Source organism: Anabrus simplex, chromosome 4, assembly GCF_040414725.1.
Source record: "Anabrus simplex isolate iqAnaSimp1 chromosome 4, ASM4041472v1, whole genome shotgun sequence".
Taxonomy (NCBI): domain Eukaryota; kingdom Metazoa; phylum Arthropoda; class Insecta; order Orthoptera; family Tettigoniidae; genus Anabrus; species Anabrus simplex.
The window spans coordinates 332285384-332306676 of NC_090268.1; the positions used below are offsets into that span (position 1 = coordinate 332285384).

A 21293-nucleotide genomic window follows, 5' to 3' on the forward strand; every position below is an offset into this window, starting at 1 on the left:
AACTGGGGAAAGCTGAAGAAAGTTTTGTGTAAGCCTATATTAAGGTTTGAAAGAGCACTTGTTTATATTAGTCATTTAGGATTGTTTATTGTGCTCCAGTTAGTAATGACTTCTGTATTGAATTCTGGCACTGATGCCATATTTTATCAATTTCAGCTGACAGCAGTGGCTGTTACAAGGAAAACAAGATAGGATTGATATCATTTTATTTATCTTTCAAAATAATGAAATTTATGCTGATTGCCCTAGAGAAAAGTGTACCATACTCCGTTAACTGTGATATTACAGTTGTAGGCATACAAGTCTCATCTTCATGCCCGTCGCAGGACATCTCTGTCTTTTGCTCATACCTTCATTCATCAAAAGGTTGTATCCCTTCTTTTTTTCTCATATTACAGGTAAAAGGGAATAGTCACATAGCTGTACTGTTTATAATGAACACCAAACCCAAGCAAAATAAAAATACTAACCCCAGGAAGAATAAAGAAAAAGTCTGATGTACTTTAAACTGAAAATTTGCCACTACATACAGTAGCCATGAAGAGTAATAATTACTACAACATACAAGTAGTGAATTTCAAATAGTATGATATATTTAGAACAAGATACGCTAAAGATCTTCACAAAGGGGCTCTTACCTTAACATATTCTGAACACTTTCTGGAGTAATAGATTGAATGAACAAACAACCAACTTCTCTAATATTGACAAAACAAATTACTACTACAACAAACAAACAAAAATCTAGTGGAACAGACTGTAATGATATTCTATGAGAGTGAAATAAAAGAAAGAAGTTACTACTGGAAATCTGCATCGCACACACGCAAACACACAATATTCATATAAAAGTTCTCCTAGTTCTTTTGTGTTTCATAAAAACAGGTCTCTGGCATAATATAGCCACAAAATCATGTGGACACAAATTTCTCCAGTCTTTTAGCTCAGCGCCTGCCTCTTCCTCTTCCACGACCACGTCCACGAGCTCTTCCACGCCCTCTACCTCGGCTGGCTCCTGCAACACAATTCAGAATACAAATCAGAATAACAACATGTGATAAAGAGAAGTAAATTTGTGGAAACCAATAATCTAAAGACATTCACTCAAAAGTAGTTTAATGCTAAATAACAAAGGTGAATACAGTACATTTGTTGAACAGAATGACAACTAACAATTCATACATACAAATGAAAGTATTGGTGCTCTAGCAAGATATTCTAATTCTTACTAAGCAGGAACTGCCGTATATATGCAAATACTCCACGCTAACAAATAATTTGTTAATCCTAATTTTAGGAGAAAATTAAAAAATGGAAAGGATTTTGGCTTTGTGATTTATTTACAAGAAATTGATCCTATATAATTTATGTATTCCAAAACTGAATAGAATATATATCTGTTTTAAGAAACGCATCATAATCTTCACATGCTGCTGCAAAGCATCTGAGAACAGTTTTTATCTATTTAATCTTAATGTGTGCAATAAAATACTGAAGTCAATACAGTTAATTTAATGCTTCCATACTTCTATTCATCATCACATCCATCATCATCACTAAGGGAAGAATCATATTTGTTGTTGCCATCAATTTAATGTGTGCAATAAAATATTAAAATCAATACAATAATGATATGCTCCCATACTTCTATTCATCATAATCACCAGTGGAAAAATCATATTTGTCGTTGCCATCTTACCCCAGCATGTCACCCTCAGTCCCTTCAAGTGAACAGCGATGTCCGGCCTCGAACTGTGTGGCTCACAACACAGTTCATTCATCTCTCTCTCTCTCTCTCACACACACACACATGCACGCGCACACACACACACACACACACACACACACAACTAGTCAATCAAATAAGAATGTAACACTAGATTTCTTATTGTATTGAATAGGATGAACCACGTTATTTGTTATTTCAATTTAATTGTGATACAGTTCAATACAGAACACCAGGAAATTATCTTTAAGTTGCTTTACATCGCACAGACACAGATAGGTCTTATGGCGACAATGAGACAGGAAGGAGCTAGGAGTGGGAAGGAAGCGGCCGTGGCCTTAATTAAGGTACAGCACCAGCATTTGCCTGGTGTGAAAATGGGGAAACCACGGAAAACCATCCTCAGGGCTGCCGACAGTGGGGTTTGAACCTACTACCTCCCAAATACCGGACACTGGCCGCACTTAAGCGACTGCAGCTATCCAGCTCGGTAATCAAAGAGTATCTAGCAGGGAATAGTATCCTCCTGTGATCAAAGGAAGTGTATACTCCCTGGCTTGACAGGTAGTAATCGGACATGGCTGCATGCAATGACATTATTTAGGATGAAAATTACATAAATCAGAATAAGTGTTAGTCATTTAGCAATCTCCTAAGTACAGAATATATTGCAGGTTAGGGTAAGCCTTCACCTGTAATTACTGGAGTGATCGTTTAATGATTTGATGTTATGACTGCTAAAGTTGGCTAAATTTATAGACCTATCAATATCCCACGATTCACCGGCAGGTAATTCCAGAGAAAAACTGTTTTTTAGTAAATTGTTTTAAGCCGGACTGAGTGGCTCAGACGGTTAAGGCGCTGGCCTTCTAACCCCAACTTGGCAGGTTCGATCCTGGCTCAGTCCGGTGGTATTTGAAGGTGCTCAAATACAACAGCCTCGTGTCGGCAGATTTACTGGCACGTAAAAGAACTCCTGCGGGACTAAATTCCGGCACCTCGGCGTCTCCGAAGACCATAAAGTAGTTAGTGGGACGTAAAGCAAATATTTAAAAAAAAGCTTTAATATATAGATGGCCTCTGTCCTCAATCCCAGTTCTACACTCTTCTCAACTCCCATTGAGCTTGTTTCAGCTGGAGGGCTGGGCTTCAATACTCGATGAGAGGCCATCTTGACAAATCACCAGCTTTGATGTGGGAAGGATAGGACAAGAATAAAGATGGATAAACACAGGAAGGAGGAAGAGACAAAATGATAAAGACCAGGTCTTTTACTACCTTTACCCTTTGTTCTCCTTCCTTTTCTTGGCTTAAACACATGCTTGTAACCACATGGGTACTTAGTTGCTTTGTAGTATGCAATGGAACTCCTTACGATGATAAAGCAGCCAATCGCGTGACATACTGTCCGTTATCTGGTTCTAGGCAGCAAGGAATGAGCCACGAGAAGAAATTCATCGCCAGATCTGTGATGTGTATGACCTCGACACTGTGAGTGATAGGGAAGTCCACAAGAAGGAAAGGTTATTAAAGGAAGGTCGGGAGAATGTTCATGACAGATCACGCTCTGGTTGGTCATCTCGACCAGCGATGATATTGTGTGTGAAGCTGACACCACCTTTCATGCAGACGGTCTACAATATCCTGTCACTTCACTTTCCATACATTTCAAGGTCAGTTTGCTACAAAATGATGTCAGAAATATTGAACTACAGAAAGATGTGCAATCCGTGGGTTACAAAGATGCTGACTGAGGAACACAAAAAAAGAGAGATGTGTTAGTGCTCCGACAATTTTGACTCAGTACCATGAGGATGACAATGCATTATTGGACTACATCGTCATGGTCTCATGACAAGGGTGTCCCAGTTGACCACCGAATCTAAGCAGCAATCAATGGAGAGGTGACAAACATCACCTCTCCAATTAAAGTGAATTTCAAACTGACTTTCTAAAGTCGTGAGATTTTGGCAACCGTGTTTTGGGGCAGACGTGTTGTTCCGCTAATGGACTACTGTCCGTTGTGGATACATAAAACTTTACAAGGCTATTTGTTTTCAGGCAAAACAATTTAAAATATATAAATGACAATTTGTTATCGCATCTAGACTGAAAATTGGAACACAAAGACCATAAAATAATGTTCAACAATTTTTAATTTCCTTCCACTTTTACAGCCAAAAAGGTACGAGAGGGGAGGGGTCCAATATACGATACTTTTCGGCTATAAATTTTACATGTAAACATTCTACACTGTTCTTTAACAAACATGAATGTATTCTGACTTTTATTGGCTATTTTTGTTGGATGGCAGTACAGTAAAACCTCGTTAATTCGAAGTCGTTGGGACTCAAAAATCGGACTTCGAATTAACCGCCAATTCGCAATTCAGAAGTACCAACCCTTGCCGTGTTACAAAATATTCTGAGGCCCATTACTGCATGCAGTTAACCTTGATTCACAGTTTATACATTTCAAATGCCAAGGAAAAAGAACTATTTCCAAAATGTATCCAAGAAGGTGCATTTACAGTATTCAAATGATGCACTCGGATATCTCACTGGTAAACATAACCTCACGAAACAAAAGAAAGAAAAAAAAGCACGATTCAAAGACGAGGATAAATCTATGCTGGCTCCCATGTGCAAGTGCTTTATTAATTGGATTACTATACTGTATGCATTTTAGATGCCATGTATTTACACAGAAAGTACCCGATGCCCTTAAAATCGAACTTTCCTATGACTCTAACCTTGTACGATTTCCCGCCATGGCACTTCTCTCGTACTTCAGAAATGTAAACACTTACCGCGTCACAAAGTATTCTAAAACCCATTAATACATGCAATCACCTCGATTCACAGTTTAAACCTTTCACATGTCATGGAAAAAACTATTTCCGAAATGTATCCAACAAGGTGTATTTACAATGTTCAAATAATGCACTTGGATAAATCAATGAAAACATAACCTCACGCAACGAAAGAAAAAATCGCACAATTCAAAGACGAGGATAAATTATGCCGGTTCCCCTGTGCAAATGCATTATTTTTTGGATTTCTGTACTGTTTGCATTTTTAGATGCTTTGTACTGGCATGGAAAGTGCCCGACATTGTAGCTTATCGAACTTTCCTATGACGAGGGGATAAAGTATCTCGCTTCCATGTGCATTGCAAGGCACTACTATGACCCCCATCCCTCACCCTTGTACGATTTCCCGGCTGACAATTTCTCCTTTAAAACCATAAGACCGTTTGGGCTCGCATTAAAATAAAGCAATGCAGTTTCACCGACAATGACAATGTTGTTCGGTGCCTACGAATTTATTATATGAGGCCATTTTTTCGCCAACTGTCGGCATCGCCAGTGTTTGCGGATTCTGTTTTCCCGCACACTGCCTGTTGCGTGATATTACGGCGTTCCTTAAAAGGTTGAATACAAAAGAATTCCGATTTCATTCAACTTAGCAATCATGAAGCGCACTGTAGACCCACCGAGTGTAAGCGCGGAAAGCTACCCCTCCACGTTCCGGAACGCGCGTTCTATTATGACGCGGAGCGGATAAATTTTGAGTTGAAATTACTCTAACATACTATTGTTTTAAAATGTAAAGGCAGTTTCGAATTAAAAGTCTGAATTTCGGTAATGGGGCCTACATTGTACTTCGAATTACGAATTATCCGTATTTCGAATTAAACAATTGAAATAACATGCAAAACTGTATCTCATGTTTCCGGGAACAAGAGCTGCTTCGAATTAGGCGGGATTTTGAATTAACCGATTTCGAATTATCGAGGTTCTACTGTATCTATAAATTCAGAAAGGACAATTGTGAACACATGACTTTTAGGCCTAAATATATTGTAAATATAAACAATCAGCTTAATTTACCATATTAAGCAATATTAACACAAAATAAAGAAAAAGAACTTAATGGCCAGTCATTCGTCACTGTTAGTTGTATTTGACAGTTCGGAAAACACAGGAGCATTGTCGTACCTACGTTGCCAGCGTTCAGCTGATGCAATACAACTGCCCATGTAAAATGTAATACTGTACTCAGAAAAGCTAATGAATCATGGGGGAAAATAAATTCACAAAATATACACTTACTAACAACATTCAACACTAAAATGAGAATACAAGAATAAAGAGTGTGAGGAAATAACAGATTACTTAAAGATAAGGGATGGCACAGGAAGTTATGGCCTACAAAGTAAACACTCCAGTGATCTGTCACTCTTACCTCGTGTCTTTCCCGAAATAAAATGAGACATGGTATACACATGAGAACTAGATACACTAACCAACACATGAATATAAATAAAACTACAGCTACAATGAACTATTAAAACTATTAAAAAAATACTTTATTGTATTAACTTATGCTGTGAACTACGTTATCCTAGAGAGATGAAGACTAGAAGTAATAAAAAATACAAATTACTGATGAAAATGCACAAGACTGCGAACCATACTGAAAAACACACACATCGAGCGAGATAGCTCAAGCACGTGGTGAATGTACACAATGCAGGTGCAAACTAGGTTTCGAGATCGCGCTCAATATGAAAGTCTTTACGCTCAACCATAAATTGTTATGAATAGTAGCTAGGACCAAAATCAGCCAAGTCAATTTAGAAGCTATAATGTTCAGATTATAGTAGTCCTAATCACTGCTTTCATCTGAAACATCGTCTGTGCCGTCATTTTCCCCGCTGCCGTCGTTATCATCCCACGTGACGGCATCTTCATTGCCATCAAGAGCATTCGAGATCCTGTATTTTTTAAACTTTCTCAGCAAGTCCAAACTTACGATAATTGATCAAGGAGCACAGGTCCAACTCATAGATCAATTAAGGGACTTGGAAGTTGTGCATTCTTTAGTCTATTTTAGGTCAGCCATCTGTGACACGGGAAGTTGTGAAGATAAGAAGGCGGATTATGCTACGATGAATGGCTATGAAGCTGCTCATCAAGATCTGGCAAAACAGGGCGATCACTAACAATACAAAGATCCGCCTTGTTGAAACACTTGTGTTTTCTGTCTTCATATACAGTTGCAAAACTTGGGGTCTCAAGGCCAGAGACAAGCTGCATATTAATGCCTTCGAGCTCTGGTGCTGGCACAGCATGCTACACATCAAATGGACTGAAAAGGAACTAAGGCATCCATTATCAAAGAACTTTATATCTCCAAATGTCTTTCTTTCCATGTCAACCCAAAAAAACTTCCAGTTCTTTGAGGACACGAGACCGAGGGGAAAAACAGCGAGCAGGTGAATAGACCAAGTCAAGAAGAAAACCAATTCACTTCTTCAGCCTGGTTTAAGACAAGCTAGGAACTGAGTGGGACGGCAATGCTTAGTTCATGGGGTCACGGCGCTCAGCAATGAGTCCAACGACTTATGATGATGATACATTGTATGTCACATCAACGCAGAATATTGTCCTTGTTCTTTTGTGTTTTCTATCCATTTCTCCCCCCTCCCACACAGAATTTTTGCTGTGTTTCTCTTATTGTGTGTTCCTTTGGATGTTCCTATTTTTCTATATATGATCTGATTGGCACTGGTTTGTTTCTTTCCATTAATTATATTGACCCATTAGGTTCCTTTTCTCCTTGTGTGTTTGTCCTGAGTTCCTGGTCTTTTACCACCTGTTTTCATCTTTATCTTTTTTATCTCTTCCCTTTACCTGTGTATATGTGCCTTTTTTTTTTTCTTGTCCTACACTTCTCACATCAAGAAGGAAGGTCTGTCAAGATAGTCCCTAAATGAGTTTTGAAGCTTACCTCCCTGATGAAGCTGGGAAGCAGAAACAGGTTTGTTAGGGACAGAGAAGAAATGGATGTTGAACTGGGTTTGATGAGGAGAAAGTCAAAAACTATTTGAAGATGACAGTGTATGGAGACTGTCCTTGTCCTTTACTGTTCCTTTCTATTTCTCCATTTTCTCACACTGGCCTATCATTTTGCTTATCCTATTATGTGTTCCTTTCAATGTTCCTGTTTCTATCTTGCTATGTATGACTACAAAGAGCTATGCAGTATCTGGAAATCTTCATAAATTTCTTGACATCAGCAACCCTCCTCCACTACAGTAGCGTCTGACCAAGACCCCTTCCGCTGAGAAGATCCTTCTCTTCTCCATCGTAGCGCCTGACCAAGACTACTTCCACTGTGAAGATCCTTCTCTCCTCTGTCAATAAAAGCTGTGATCTTGTGAACCCATATATTCAAGACACAGGTAGATAATTTCAAGTATTTAGGATATGTATTCTCCCAGGACGGTAGTGAGGTGAGACTGAATCAAGGTACAGCAAAGCTAATGCAATGAGTTTGCAGTTGTGATCAACAGTATTTTGTAAGAAGAAAGTTAGCTCCCAGATGCATGGGCGCCCGCAGGATCTTTTCCTGGGGAGGGGGCACATTAACAATTTTCTTGAATATAAAAGCCAATATAACGTCAGCAACACTCAATTGTTTACAGAAATTTCCGGTTATAACAGATGCTAGATGGCTGTCAGCAAGTTCAGTTTATGAAATAACCTGGTATAATATTAAACAATTGAACATCAACCTTTTTAGAATTCCAATTGGGGGGGAACATGCCCAGATTCAACGATCTTTACACCGGTCTGTTTTCAGACCAACTTCGCTTTATGGGAGTGAAAGCTGGGTGGACTTTGGATATCTTACTCATAAGTTAGAAGTAACAGACAGGAAAGTAGTGAGAATGACTACCGGTAAAAACAGGTGGGAACAGTAGTAGGAGGATATTCTGAATGAAGTGATCAAAACCAAGTTAAGAATGAACTTCACTGATGAAGCTGTACGCATACATCGGTTACAATGGTGGGGTCATATGAGGCAAATGGAGGAAGATAGGTTACCTAAGAGAATACTGGACTCGGTCATGGCTTCTAACGATTTAAATATAAGAGGTATAGAACTAAACAAGGCCAAAGAACTAGGTACAAAATGAGGATTGTGGCAGCATTTAGTGCATTCATAGAGGCTAGCAGACTGAAAGCTCAAAGGCATCGGTCTATACCGAAGATGTAAGAATCAATATCAATCAATCACCACTGAACTGCATATAAAGCTACAAGCAAGGACAGGAAAATATGTATACAAAGAATGAGCTCAATGAGAAGCTGCAGCGTAAAGCAGGAGCAGACAGGAGACCAAAGGATAAATTCCACATAACCACACGCTGCACCATCACAGACTACTATTCTACTAATTAATTCCAATTTTCCCAAACTCACTTCTCATTCCTGGACAAGCTTAAGTCTGGTTCCCAGCTTAGCTCTAAGTAGACGGCCATCCATTCTCTTTGAGAAGGTCATTATTAAAAGGTCTTCAGTTTTTATGTGTGAAATGTCTTCTACCACCAGAAAACACCTAAAACTCTTGCCTGTATTCTTTCCTGAATTAACACAAATTTCTTAAGACAAATAGTTTCCACACCAACATGGGGATATTTTAGGAAGGGTCCATGAAACTCTTGAGAATGCCCCTCCTGATGAAGCCAGGAAGCAGAAAGAAACTTGTCGAGCGTTGAAAAGAAACAGGATTTGCCGATCAAATGTTCATGAGAGATGGAATTAGTATTTCTGAGAATGCAACTAGTAAAAAGTTAAACTTAGAACCACTGTGCTAGGATTCAATGCCACAACCTTCCACAGAGCAGCATACAAAGCTATCCCCCATCCTTTCCTGAATTTATAATGTGTATTATTACATATCTTCTCAGATTTCCCAAACTTCTTGGTGAGATTAATTAATAAAACATTACCTCTTGCTGCTTCTTTCTTCTTTGCCTTTGCTTTGGGAGTATCATCTATGAGAAGTGTCTCTAGTGGCAACGAATCAGGAAGGATATAATAACGAATGTTGTTCCCTCGGATGCTTAGGGTTTCCAACTGGACTGGATCCCTGTTTTTAATAGTCATTTTTACTGCTTTCAAGTGAGTGTTCATCGCAACATCCACTCCTGTAACATAAATATCGTGGTCAGTTCAAAGATGAAATAACACAGAAGAGTGTAAGAGATTACAAGAAAAATATTACTATTAAGCTATTTTCAAACAACAGGGTCATTATAAAGTCCTGCAATGGAATGAGTATAATCAAATAATTTACAATCACAAGATATTTCAATCAACAAAATATGCATTAATTAATAATCACTCACAGAAATGTGCACCCTTGTGTACATATCAGGTCCATTAAATAATTATTCACAGAGCAAGACATTTATTGATATTTAAGTTCAATAACCTTAACATCATTATCATGGACTACATTTAACAAAACAAAAATGTATTTATCAGGCCATAAAAGAATGGAGCAGTAAGAGCAAAGTGCAAAAGAAATATGGCAAGTGACCAAGCGAGTTGGCCGTGCAGCTGTGGGCACACAGCTATGAGCTTGCACTTGGGAGATAGTGGGTTCAAATCCCACTGTCGGCAGCCCTGAAGATGGCTTTCCGTGGTTTCCCATTTTCACACCAGGCAAATGTGGCTGTAAATTAATGAAGGCCAGAACCGCGTCCTTCCCACTCCTAGTCCTTGCCTGTCCCACCGTCGCTGTAAGACCTACCTATGCCAGTGCGACATAAAGCCAAATGTAAAAAAATAGGGCAAGCCTTTCTTTCCTGTTCCTTCAGCTGCCTTCACTGGCCTACCACTGTGTATAACCTCACCTGAGTTCCTATCCTGCCTAGCTTAGTATGCATTATAATAAGCAAGCCTCAGAAAGAAAAAGAAACTTAAATAATAGGAAAACACTTTGTGGATTCCCAAAGTATGGGATTGGCCATTTCAAATTCACAATTATTCTTCTCTGCTTTTTCCACACTCGTGGGGTCATGGTTTGGGTGTGAACTGTGCCACATAGCTGGACCTGGTCAAATTTTACAACTAGAGTGTTACTTGTGCTCTGAAAAGTTTATTGAATATCGCGGAAGTAGGAGGCTACCAGGAAAAAAAAAAAAAAAAAAAAAAAAAAAAAAAAAAAAAAAAAAAAAAAAAAAAAAAAAAAAGACATTTATCAAGCGGTGAGTGTCATCAGAGACTGTTTTCATACCCTGAAATGTGTTGTAGAACATGAGAATAGGCATAATAAAATCTTACAAGATGAGGTTATGGAAGGAGTGAGGAACAAGGAAGAAGGGACAACAGAGCACAGATTACTCCATGACAGAGAGCAGGACAGAGGGACAACTAGCACCATCTGATGACGTAATACAGGCAACTACAAGCAACAGCAGCCTCATGCCTAGATGGGGAAGTGAGAGCGGCAGCCAGCTTATACAGACACCTGCCAGGGAAAAGCCGAACGACCATAATGACGATACATGCAAGGTATTGGAAGACAAAATCATAGAATACATCAACCAACAAATGAAATTAATAATGAAAAACTTCACATGAAATATCAAAAAGATGATCGCAGAGGAAATTGCAACCCGAACCCGAAACCTCAACAAGGAAATACAATACTACACTCTGCCAACCTTACCGAGAAGCATCCACCTAACACCAATATTCAGAAGGGACCCAACATCAACATGGGAGAGGGTAAAAGCAGTGAGAGATACATCAAAGCGGAAAATTACCCCCCACTGAAAACAAGCGGACCAACCCAAAACCGAGAACAAGACAGGTCAACGGATACAACAACTGAAGAGCCATGGAGGCTGGCATACCAGAGAAGGAAACTACGACAGGCGCGACAACAAGCTACTGTGACCGGCACTGGATCGGGAGACGAAGATCTACAAGCAGTAGACAAGATGGCTTGGCTTTTCGTGGGAAGAACAAGGCAGGAAACCACAGAAGAGACAATAAAGAAATTCCTTGCCAAGAAGGAAATTGCAGGAAACGTTATATGCGAGGAAATGGTATTGAGATACAACACCAAATTTTTCACGGTAGGAATACTGCTGAAGTACCCAGAAAGAGTAAATGACACAAATTTCTGGCCAGTAGGAATACCCGTCAGACGCTTTTAGTTTTTTCGGAGGGACAAACGGGTATGCTCGAATAAGACACATACGAGTCAGCCAGAGAAAGGGAAAACGAAGTACAGAGAAAAGGAAAGGCAAAAAATTATCAACGTTTAAAAAATTCAATGAGTATGGCACCAAAAGACTACATCAGCCCTGTCCAACGCGGCGCCCGAAGTGCCCTTCACAATTAATTTTCAAATTAAATTTGAAAACAATACTTTTGAATTTCAATAAATATTCTTACTTTTCCCTTAAAAATACCGTCCTCAAAGTCAGGAAATTTGTTATATCCGTACCTCCAAATACACAAAGAGCTTTGAGTAAACCATAAATGTGATCTATGCCTAAGTGACTCGTGTCCGATATTAGTGAAGAGATAGAAGAAAGGTTCAGAAAGAGAGCTATTCGACATGTAAGTAGTTGCGACAAACGGAAATCCTCCGCGGGCGGCGGCTAGCGCCAGGTATAAGGGGTGGTGGTGATTTTTGTTTTAAGAGGAAGTACGAGGTAATCATCCTCTCTGAACAAATTAGGGGAAAAGAAATTTAATATATAAAACAAAATTATTTATTCAACGAAGGAATTTTGAAACGCAGTACAAAATTAAACAAAAAAACAATTATAGAATTAAGCCGAAAAGATTACCAGCGTAACAAAAGGGAACGTATACGTTCCCTAAGTAACAGTACACTTGTAATTTATATACCCTTGATAAGTCCAGTCGCACATAAAGCGGATGACGAGATCAGCAGTAGTCGCGTAATCTGCTAGTAAACATATCAGATGTAAGGCTTTTCAGGCGTCTGCTCTATTAACCAGCATTTCGTCTTAGGTCTGACACTAGACTCGTCAGAGTGGGATGTGTCAGACCCTACCCACTGACGCTGGGTGTATGCAGGTGAGTTTATCAGAAGCCTATATAGAGGCACAGTCTGATAACTGCATACGGGAGACAAATCTCCACAATGGAACTATTGCCCGCCTAGCTGCGTTCGAGTGTTTCCTGCAGGCCGAGGCTCCGTCTTAGGCCAGAGAGATCGGTGCACTCTGTGAGGATGTGGGCCACGGTGAAGTCGGCACCACAAGAACACACTGGGGGGGGTCTTCCCTCTTCAGGAGATAAGTGCGTGGATCGTAAATGACCTATCCTCAGCCTGCACAGTACTATGGCCTCTCTCCGGAAAGAGAACCGCCACACGGTAGTTGTCTTCTTAATTGCTCTCAGCTTGTTGGGACTTCGGATATCTAGCCACTCCGATTCCCAGGACGCCAAGATGGTTCGATGTAGCTGAGAACAAATATCCTTGGCAGGTACACTGACTGGTCTTGGAGGTAAAAGTACAGCTTCCTTTGCAGCTTCATCCACAAGTTCGTTTCCTGCAATCCCAATGTGGCTTGGTAGCCACGTGAAAGTGATTCTGGTGCCAGCATCCATTAACCTGGCTAGAAGGTCATGTATCTGCTGTACCAGCGGGTGTTGCAAGAAACAGGTTTCAATAGACTGCAGAGAGCTTAACAAATCGGTACAGACAGGAAAGTGGCTTCTTTCGTCACGCAGTGCAAACTGCAGAGCCTCTAAGATGGCATAAAGCTCTGCAGTATACACGCTACATACTTTAGGGAGCGAGATCTTCGTGCTCATATCATCAATGACGAAAGAGCAACCAATATTATCTCCGATTTTAGAACCATCCGTGAAGATATGTCTCATAGCCTCCGATAAACGGAGGAATCCGTGTTCACCTTGGGTCTACGGAGCAGATCTAGACGTATATCCGGTCGCGGAACCAACCACGGAGGTACCTTGCTAAGAGTTTGTTCAAGACAACCACCGATATCGATATTCAAATCATGACACAAGCTATCAATCCGAAACCCAATCGGCCGTGTGGCATTAGGCCGGTCTTGGCACCTCTGGTGGTATAGGATATAGATGCATTGATGGCTTGGATGTAGCAGCATTTCACAAATTTTGGCAGCGTACGTGAGAAGTAACTGCTGCCTCCTTATCCGTAAAGGTGGAATTCCCGCTTCAGCGAGTAAGCTGGGAATGGGGCTAGTACGGAAAGCTCCCGTTGCCAGCCTTACTTCACTATGGTGAATACTGTCTAAAAGGTTCAGCATAGATTTTGATGCCGAGCCATAAGCCGCACTTCCGTAGTCTATTCAGGAGAGGACTGTTGCCGTGTAAAATCGTAGCAGTACCGCACGGTCAGCCCCCCACGAGGTGCCGCTGAGAAACTTAAGCATGTTAAGTCTCTTCATGCAGGCAACCTTCAACTGACGGATGAGGGGCTGCCACGTTAGCCTCTTATCAAAATGGAGACCCAGGAATCTGCAGGTGTCAACCACTGGTAAGACACTGTTTTGCAAGTGGAGCTCTGGTTCGGGATGCACAGGCCGACGTCGACAGAAGTGTACAACTGAGGTTTTCGCCGCTGAAAATCGAAAACCATGTTGCAGGGCCCATCTGTCGACTCGGTTAATAGCTTGCTGTAGCTGTCTCTCAGCAAAGGCCACCCTTCCGGAGCTGTAATGTAGAGCTAAGTCGTCTACATACAGCGATGGAACTACTGCAGGCCCAGCAGCGGCAACTATGCCGTTGATGGCGATTGCGAACAGCGTGACACTCAGTGCAGATCCCTGAAGTACTCCATTTTCCTGAACGTAATATTGAGAAAATGCATTCCCTACTCGGACTCGAAAGAGACGGAGGGACATGAAGTTCTCAAAAAACGTTTGCAAATTTCCATGAAATCCCCACTGGTGTAGTGTGGAGAGAATCCCATATCACCAGGTAGTGTCGTAAGCTTTCTTCAGTTCAAAAAACACAGCGACTAGGTGTTCCTTCCGGAGAAAGGCCTCCTGAATGGAGCTCTCCAGTCTGACCAGATGATCAGTGGCAGACCGATGAGAGCGAAACCCACACTGGTAGTTAGACAAGAGACCTTCCTTCTCCATGGCCCACACAAGACGCCGGTTAACCATCCTTTCAAATAGCTTACAAAGGCCATTTGTAAGGCATATTGACCTATAACTATCCAGGAGTTTTGGATCTTTACCTGGCTTGGGAATTGGTATCACAATTCCCTCACGCCATTGAGATGGAAATACTCCCTCACTCTATATACTGTTGAACAGGGTGAGTGATATCCTTGAGACATCTGTCACTCAAATGCTCAAACATTTTATTATGGATTTTGTCTGGTCCAGGAGCCGTATCCCTGCATAGTGCACTTCGCAAATGCCACTCCGTGAAGGGCATGTTGTAGGGATGCGAAGCACTAGAGGCGAAAGAGAGATGGTATGCCTCTGCTTCGCGCTTAATTGGTAGAAATGCAGGGTCGTATCTTCCAGAGCTGGACGTATCTGCGAAATGTGACGCGATGTGGTCGGCAATAACAGAAGGAATCGTAACTATATCTCCATTAATGGAGATTCCGGGTACTGAGGGCACATTCTGTACACCAACAATACGGCGGAGTTTCATCCACACTTGTGATGACGGAGTATGTGCCATCATAGAAGACACATACTTTTCCCACGTAGCTTTCTTACTTTCTCGAATAAAAAACTGGGCCTTCGCGCACAGACGCTTAAATGTGATACGATTGGCCATCGTAGGATTCCGACGACGATAATGCTTAAAAGCCTGTCGGCGATCACGTATGGCTGCTGCAATTTCGTCCATCCACCATGGGACCTGTTTCCAGCGACGAATACCGGACAAGGAAGGAATTGTTTCCTCTGCAGCAGCGAAAATTCCCGTAGTAATGGAAGAGACGTGGTCGTCAACAGACTCCAACATATCATCGGTCATCACTGCGCGTTTTGAAAATTCTGGCCAGTTTGCCCGCCGAAGTAACCAGCGCTTGGGTACTTCGGACTGTCTTTGATTCAAGATAGATAGAATTATCGGGAAGTGGTCACTGTCACAGAGGTCATCGTGTACTTGCCACCGTCACAGGGGAACTAGCGCACGGCTGCACAACGTGACATCCAGGTGTGAAAATGTACCATGTGCGCCGCTGAAGTGTGTCGGTTCCCCTGTATTAGGCACGCAAAGATCAAACAGATTGATCAGTCGCTCGAGCATCCTCCCCCTAGCACAGGAAAACGGAGAACCCCATAGTGTTACGGGCGTTCACATCTCCCAGCATGAGGAAAGGAGGAGGCAACTGAGCGATCAAATCTTGTAGTGCATGCGTTTCAAGATCGTAGTCTGGCGGAAAGTACATGTTGCACACCGTTGTCATTACTGGCAACGGAGTGCGAACTGCAACCGCATCTAGCTGAGTACGGAGTGGTACTTCTTCGCTGAAGATGTCGGAGCAAACTAGGGTAAAAACGCCCCCAGTTGCTGCACCATCCGCAGCTAATCTATCTTTGGAATAAAGACGATATCCTCTCATAGTCGTGTCGTATCCAGGTCTCAAACAAGATTCCTGTAGACAGACTATGGAGGCCGCATAGACGGATATCAATTGACATAACTCAGCTAGGCGACAGCGATAACTACTGCAGTTCCACTGCAATAGTGCCATTGTGTGGATAGATAGCGTTAGGAAATTCGGACAATTGCTTGCCCTTCTTTCGGTCAGCTATCTGCCAATTTCCGCCGTCTTTGTCGGTGTCCGTTATGTCATCGTCACCATCTACAATAATAATGGCTTCAGTCTCCATTGTGTCCCCAGCAGGCGGTGACTTGGAGGCTGAGCCCTCCGTAGATGGCGTGCTCTCTGATTTTGAACGGTGGGCCTTCTTCGTGGGAGAACTGAGTTTTTCAGAAAGGGATTGAACGTGAGACCGTCGGGGCCTCTCGTTTTTACCCGCCGTTTCCTTATTCTTTGAAGGAGAACCGGCAGATTGGTTGCCAGTCTTCTTCGGGGATGCTGAGATCCCCGATGGGGTTGGAGAAGACTTTTTCCCCAACTTCTTAGGGGAGCGCTGTGGCTTCCCTTTCTCCTCCTTCTTGACCTGTGCTTTGGTAGGAAGGCTGGAAGGTTTTCCAGCCATATTTGGGGAAGTCGTTTCCCCCCGCTCTTGAACTAGAGGACTTTCCAGCCGAAGGTGTCTGAGAAGTGCCCTTTCCATAATTTTTTGGCAATAACTTGCTTACCAATGCTTTTGTTGGGATTTGTTCTCTCTTTTCTTGGTTACTGGTGCTGTGAGGAACTGTCTGCTTGCTAGTTGATGGTTTCTCCGGAGCGGTTGCTACAAAACTTGGTGTTATTGGTACTTTCACTGCCTTCTCAGCAAAGGAGACAGAGAATTCCGGAGGGGCCATTGATTTAAATTTCCTCTGGGCATCTGGATAAGATAGTTTATCCAGTGACTTAATCTCCTGGATCTTTTCTTCCTAGAATATAGGATAATTCTTGGATCGGGGGCCATGCTCACACCTGTGCAGTTTACACACACACGGGTGGTGGTGTGCATTCTACACCAGTATGTGCCCCTTTTCCACATTCCCCACAAGTTGCTGAGCCTTGCCAGCGCGGTGATGTGTGACCAAACCGTTGGAAGTTGTAACAGCGCATAGGTGCTGGAATATAAGGTCGAACTGTCAGCGTATACATTGAAACTTTAATTAGTTCGGGCAGTGTCTGTTTGTCAAAGGTGAGTATGAAAGCATCTGTGTCGTGAAGATTAGCTCCGATACGCCTCTTGATGTCGGAAACTCCCCGACGTGCAAGGCTTCGGATGAAATCATCATCAGAGGCATTGACTAAGTCCCTGTGAAAGATGACTCCTCTAATGGAGTTCAGGGACTTGTGCTTTTCCACCTTAACAGGTACTGGTCCGAACATTGTAGCTTCCAGTAACCTCTTATTCTGTACAACCGTTGTGGTCTTGATAAGTACGGAGCAGTCTCGTAGCTTCCGCATCTCATCAACGTCTCCACCAACAATATCCTCCACAGCATTACTAATTAGAAACGGATTTTCTGAAAGGAAGCTCTGTCCATCGACTCTGGAGGCAACCAGGAATCGAGGCAGATTTTCCTCAGACGTTTCCCTATTGAAGAAATCATCGGCTCTGCTGAAACGTTTACGTTTCTTTGCGGTACAATTTAAAGACGCAGTTTTAAGGCCTGCAGCCTTCGACGAATTAAAACCAAAATCAAACTCAAAAACCATACATAGTCCCACGAGTACCCGGGATATAAAAGGTCGACAGGAACTACTCTCCCAGTAGCTATTCATCACCTCACCACGACCCGAAACTTGTGATTGGGTTGGGCCGCTAAGAACTACTCTCCCAGTAGCCATGCATCACCTCGCCATGACCCGAAACTTGCGATTGGGGGAGGATAAAACCTCTCTACTCACGGAGCCAAATATAGCCACATATTTACTCCGCCAAACAGAACCGCTTCCTTATGATTTACTTGATTGCAATGCCATAAACTACCTAACATGACAGAGTTTCACCAGGACGACAACGGGACACCCAATTTGCCCACAAAGTAACTTTAATCCAAACAAAGCTGTGCTGTAAACAATAAACAAACGATTTATGAAAGTCTTGCAATTGGAATGTTCCCAGTTCCTAGTTTTCAGGCGAACATTCAGTATTACTTGTGAGCTTATGCAGGGCTTATGGAATACGTTTTGAGTGCCTTGTGTTGTGATAAGTTGTACATTCAACGTGTTTCGTGTGCTTTTTTTCATTACTATTTAAACTTTAAATTATTCACTTTATAATCAGTTATATTTCATTAAACATAATTCTTAACATGGCTAAAAGGCAAAGAAATTATAACTTTAACAGTGAATGGGAGGACCAGTATTGCTTTATTGAAAACAAAGGATAGTCTGTGTGTTTATTGTGTAATGCTAGCGTGTCTGTTCCTAAAAGAAGTAATGTACAGTGACATTTTTTGACTAATCACAAAAAATTTGACAGTGAATTTCCTGTTAATTGTGAACTAAGAAAACTCAAAGTGAAAGACCTAAAATCTAAATTAGCATTGCAACAATGTGCGTTTAAGAAGCCAGTTCAGCAAATGCGTAATGTGACAATAGCTTCTTACAAAGTTTGTTATGTCCTAGCTAAAAGGAAGAAAGCTTTCAGTGATGGGGAAGTAGTGAAGGAAGCTATGCTAAATGCCGCTGTATCTCTGTTCGAATTTCACAAAGATAAATCTGAATTGATATCTTCAATCAAAGGACTTCAGTTGTCTCACCAAACTGTTGCTAGGCGCGTTGAACAGATTTCTAATATGGAATCTCAATTACATCAGGATTTGAAATCGTGTGAACATTTTTCACTCCAGTTTGATGAAAGTGCTGATATGTCTGACACTGCTGAGTTGTGTGTATTTGCTAGAATGGTTTTGAATGATTTTACAGTAAAGGAAGAATTTGTCAAGCTATTGCCACTTCATGGTCGTACTAGGGGAGAAGACATATTTAATGCTTTTGTTAAATTCACGAAAGAGAGTAACTTACCACTGTCAAAGCTTGTCGCTTTAACAACAGATGGGGCACCATCTATGACTGGTAGAAATAATTTTGCGCTAAGGATGAATCATTTCCAAAATTTCTTTCTTATTGTATTATTCACCAAGAAGCTTTATGCGCAAAGGTTTTAAAATTTGATCATGTCATGAAAATTGTAACTCATGTCGTGAATTATATAGGATCGTCATCTACTCGTCATTGATTGTTCAGAAATATTTAAAGTATGCCAGATTCGGAGTATGGTGACGTCATCCTTCATGCAGACATAAGGTAGGGGCAAAACACTCGGAACGGTTTTGCTGCCTGTTGGATGAGATGCGAGACTTTACAAAATCATCTCCTGGGAAATATTATCATGAACTTGATGATATATCTTGGCTAATCGAATTAGCATTCTTGGCAAACATCACCTCAAAATTAAATGAGTTAAATCTCGAATTGCAAGGAAAAGATCATAACATTTCAGGTATGATAAGTATTGTCAACGCATTTGAAAAGAAACTTAAGGTATGGATTGTCCATTTAAATAGAAATTCCCTTTCAAATTTTCCAAATTTGAAATCTATGGCAGATACAGTAAATGGCGGCAAGCGTGATTTTTCATCTCTTGCTAAACATCTTGAAACTCTTGGGTCTGAATTTGGTATCAGATTTAGCCAGTTTTCAATGCCTGAAACAGTGATCATGTTTGTCAACAATCCCTTTGCTTCTGTCGACATTTGCGAGCTTGGAGGGAGGACACATAAAAAAATACATTTTTTAATCCACCTTCTCAATACTTAACAATCATGCGATGTTTACAAAAACATTCCAATGTGCTATTACAAGATACTAGTTTCGGTCCTATAAGGACCATCATCAGCCTAGCCAAGATACATAAGTGTATACCATAGTCCTAAAACAGAGTTATGCAGTGAGAGAGATGAAGGAATGGACTGGGGATGTGGTGGAATGATATACATATAAATGGTGACAATATGAACTGTTGTAGATGTAGCAAAGTTATGTTGAACAGTGACAAATAAAATCTTTTGGTCAGGCTGTTATATGTTGCTTTTTTGTGAGGGTGGGTTCACAGCCTGGTTCACAGAGCATTCAATGTAGGCATGACTAAGAAAGATCTTTATACTGAACTGAATACTATCCGTAGCATAGCAAGATTCAATGGCTTCAGCAGCCATTTCATAGAAAGTATTATCAACAAACATAAATTCCGTCCCAAAACCCCACACACACACAAAAAAAAAAAAACAACCTAAATACGAATTCCTTTCTACTTTCACTTACACCAACGAAATTCATAAGATCACTAATATTTTAAAGAAAAGAGGCGTAAAAATAGCTTTTAAAACCAACAACAGCAACACACACATTCTACATAATACATCACACATTAATAGGGTTAACAAGTACGCAAAATCAGGTGTTTACAGGCTTAAATGTAACGCCTGTTCTAATATTTCTTATGTAGGGCAAACCGGTAGAAGCTTCAATATAAGATACTCGGAACACTTTAATGCAGTCAAATATAACAAATTTTCGGCTATCGGCCAACATATGGTCGACTATAATCATAAGTTTACGAACATCGAATCACACATGGACATCCTTGAAATAGCTAATAAAGGCCCTCTACTTAATATAATCAAGGATTTTTATATACATTTGGACCAATACTTTAACGCTAACTACAATCTCAATGAAATATCCGAGAAACCTAATATTTTATTTGATCTTTTTATCACTTATTTCAGAAAAAGCAAGTCAGTAGACCAAAATTCTTTCTTCAAGTCAATTAAAGGTCCCCCTCCAACACAAACATCACCATCTTCCCTCCCGCCTACCTCGCCTAAAGCCACTTCCCGTTTCCCCGCCCCTCCCTACTTACGTCATTCTATGCTTCTCCCCTCACTAACTTCCTTCCCTTCTGCCTTACGCTGTTCTCACTCTGTCAGTTGCACTCAAACCGGCAAGCTTGTTTCACATTGCGCAAGGTAAGCCCTCAATGTTTGTTCTCTCTTTTTTCGCCAGTCTCATCCCCTCATTTCAATTCTTTCTTGAGTTATCTCAAACTTTCTTTT

The 21293-nt window shown here is 41.1% G+C and overlaps 1 protein-coding gene across 1 annotated transcript in view; it reads right to left on the bottom strand.

Moving 5' to 3' along the window:
- Positions 1-571: 571 nt before the first annotated feature.
- Positions 572-21293, bottom strand: part of SmD1 (small ribonucleoprotein particle protein SmD1) — a 34566-nt gene continuing 13844 nt past the window's right edge. Inside the window, exons 4-5 of the mRNA XM_067146522.2 lie at positions 9530-9727; positions 572-1015 (exon numbers count right to left, since the gene is read on the bottom strand). Coding sequence (XP_067002623.1) covers positions 945-1015; positions 9530-9727 — 269 coding nt within the window. The 3' untranslated portion in view covers positions 572-944. The remainder of the gene's footprint in view (positions 1016-9529; positions 9728-21293) is intronic.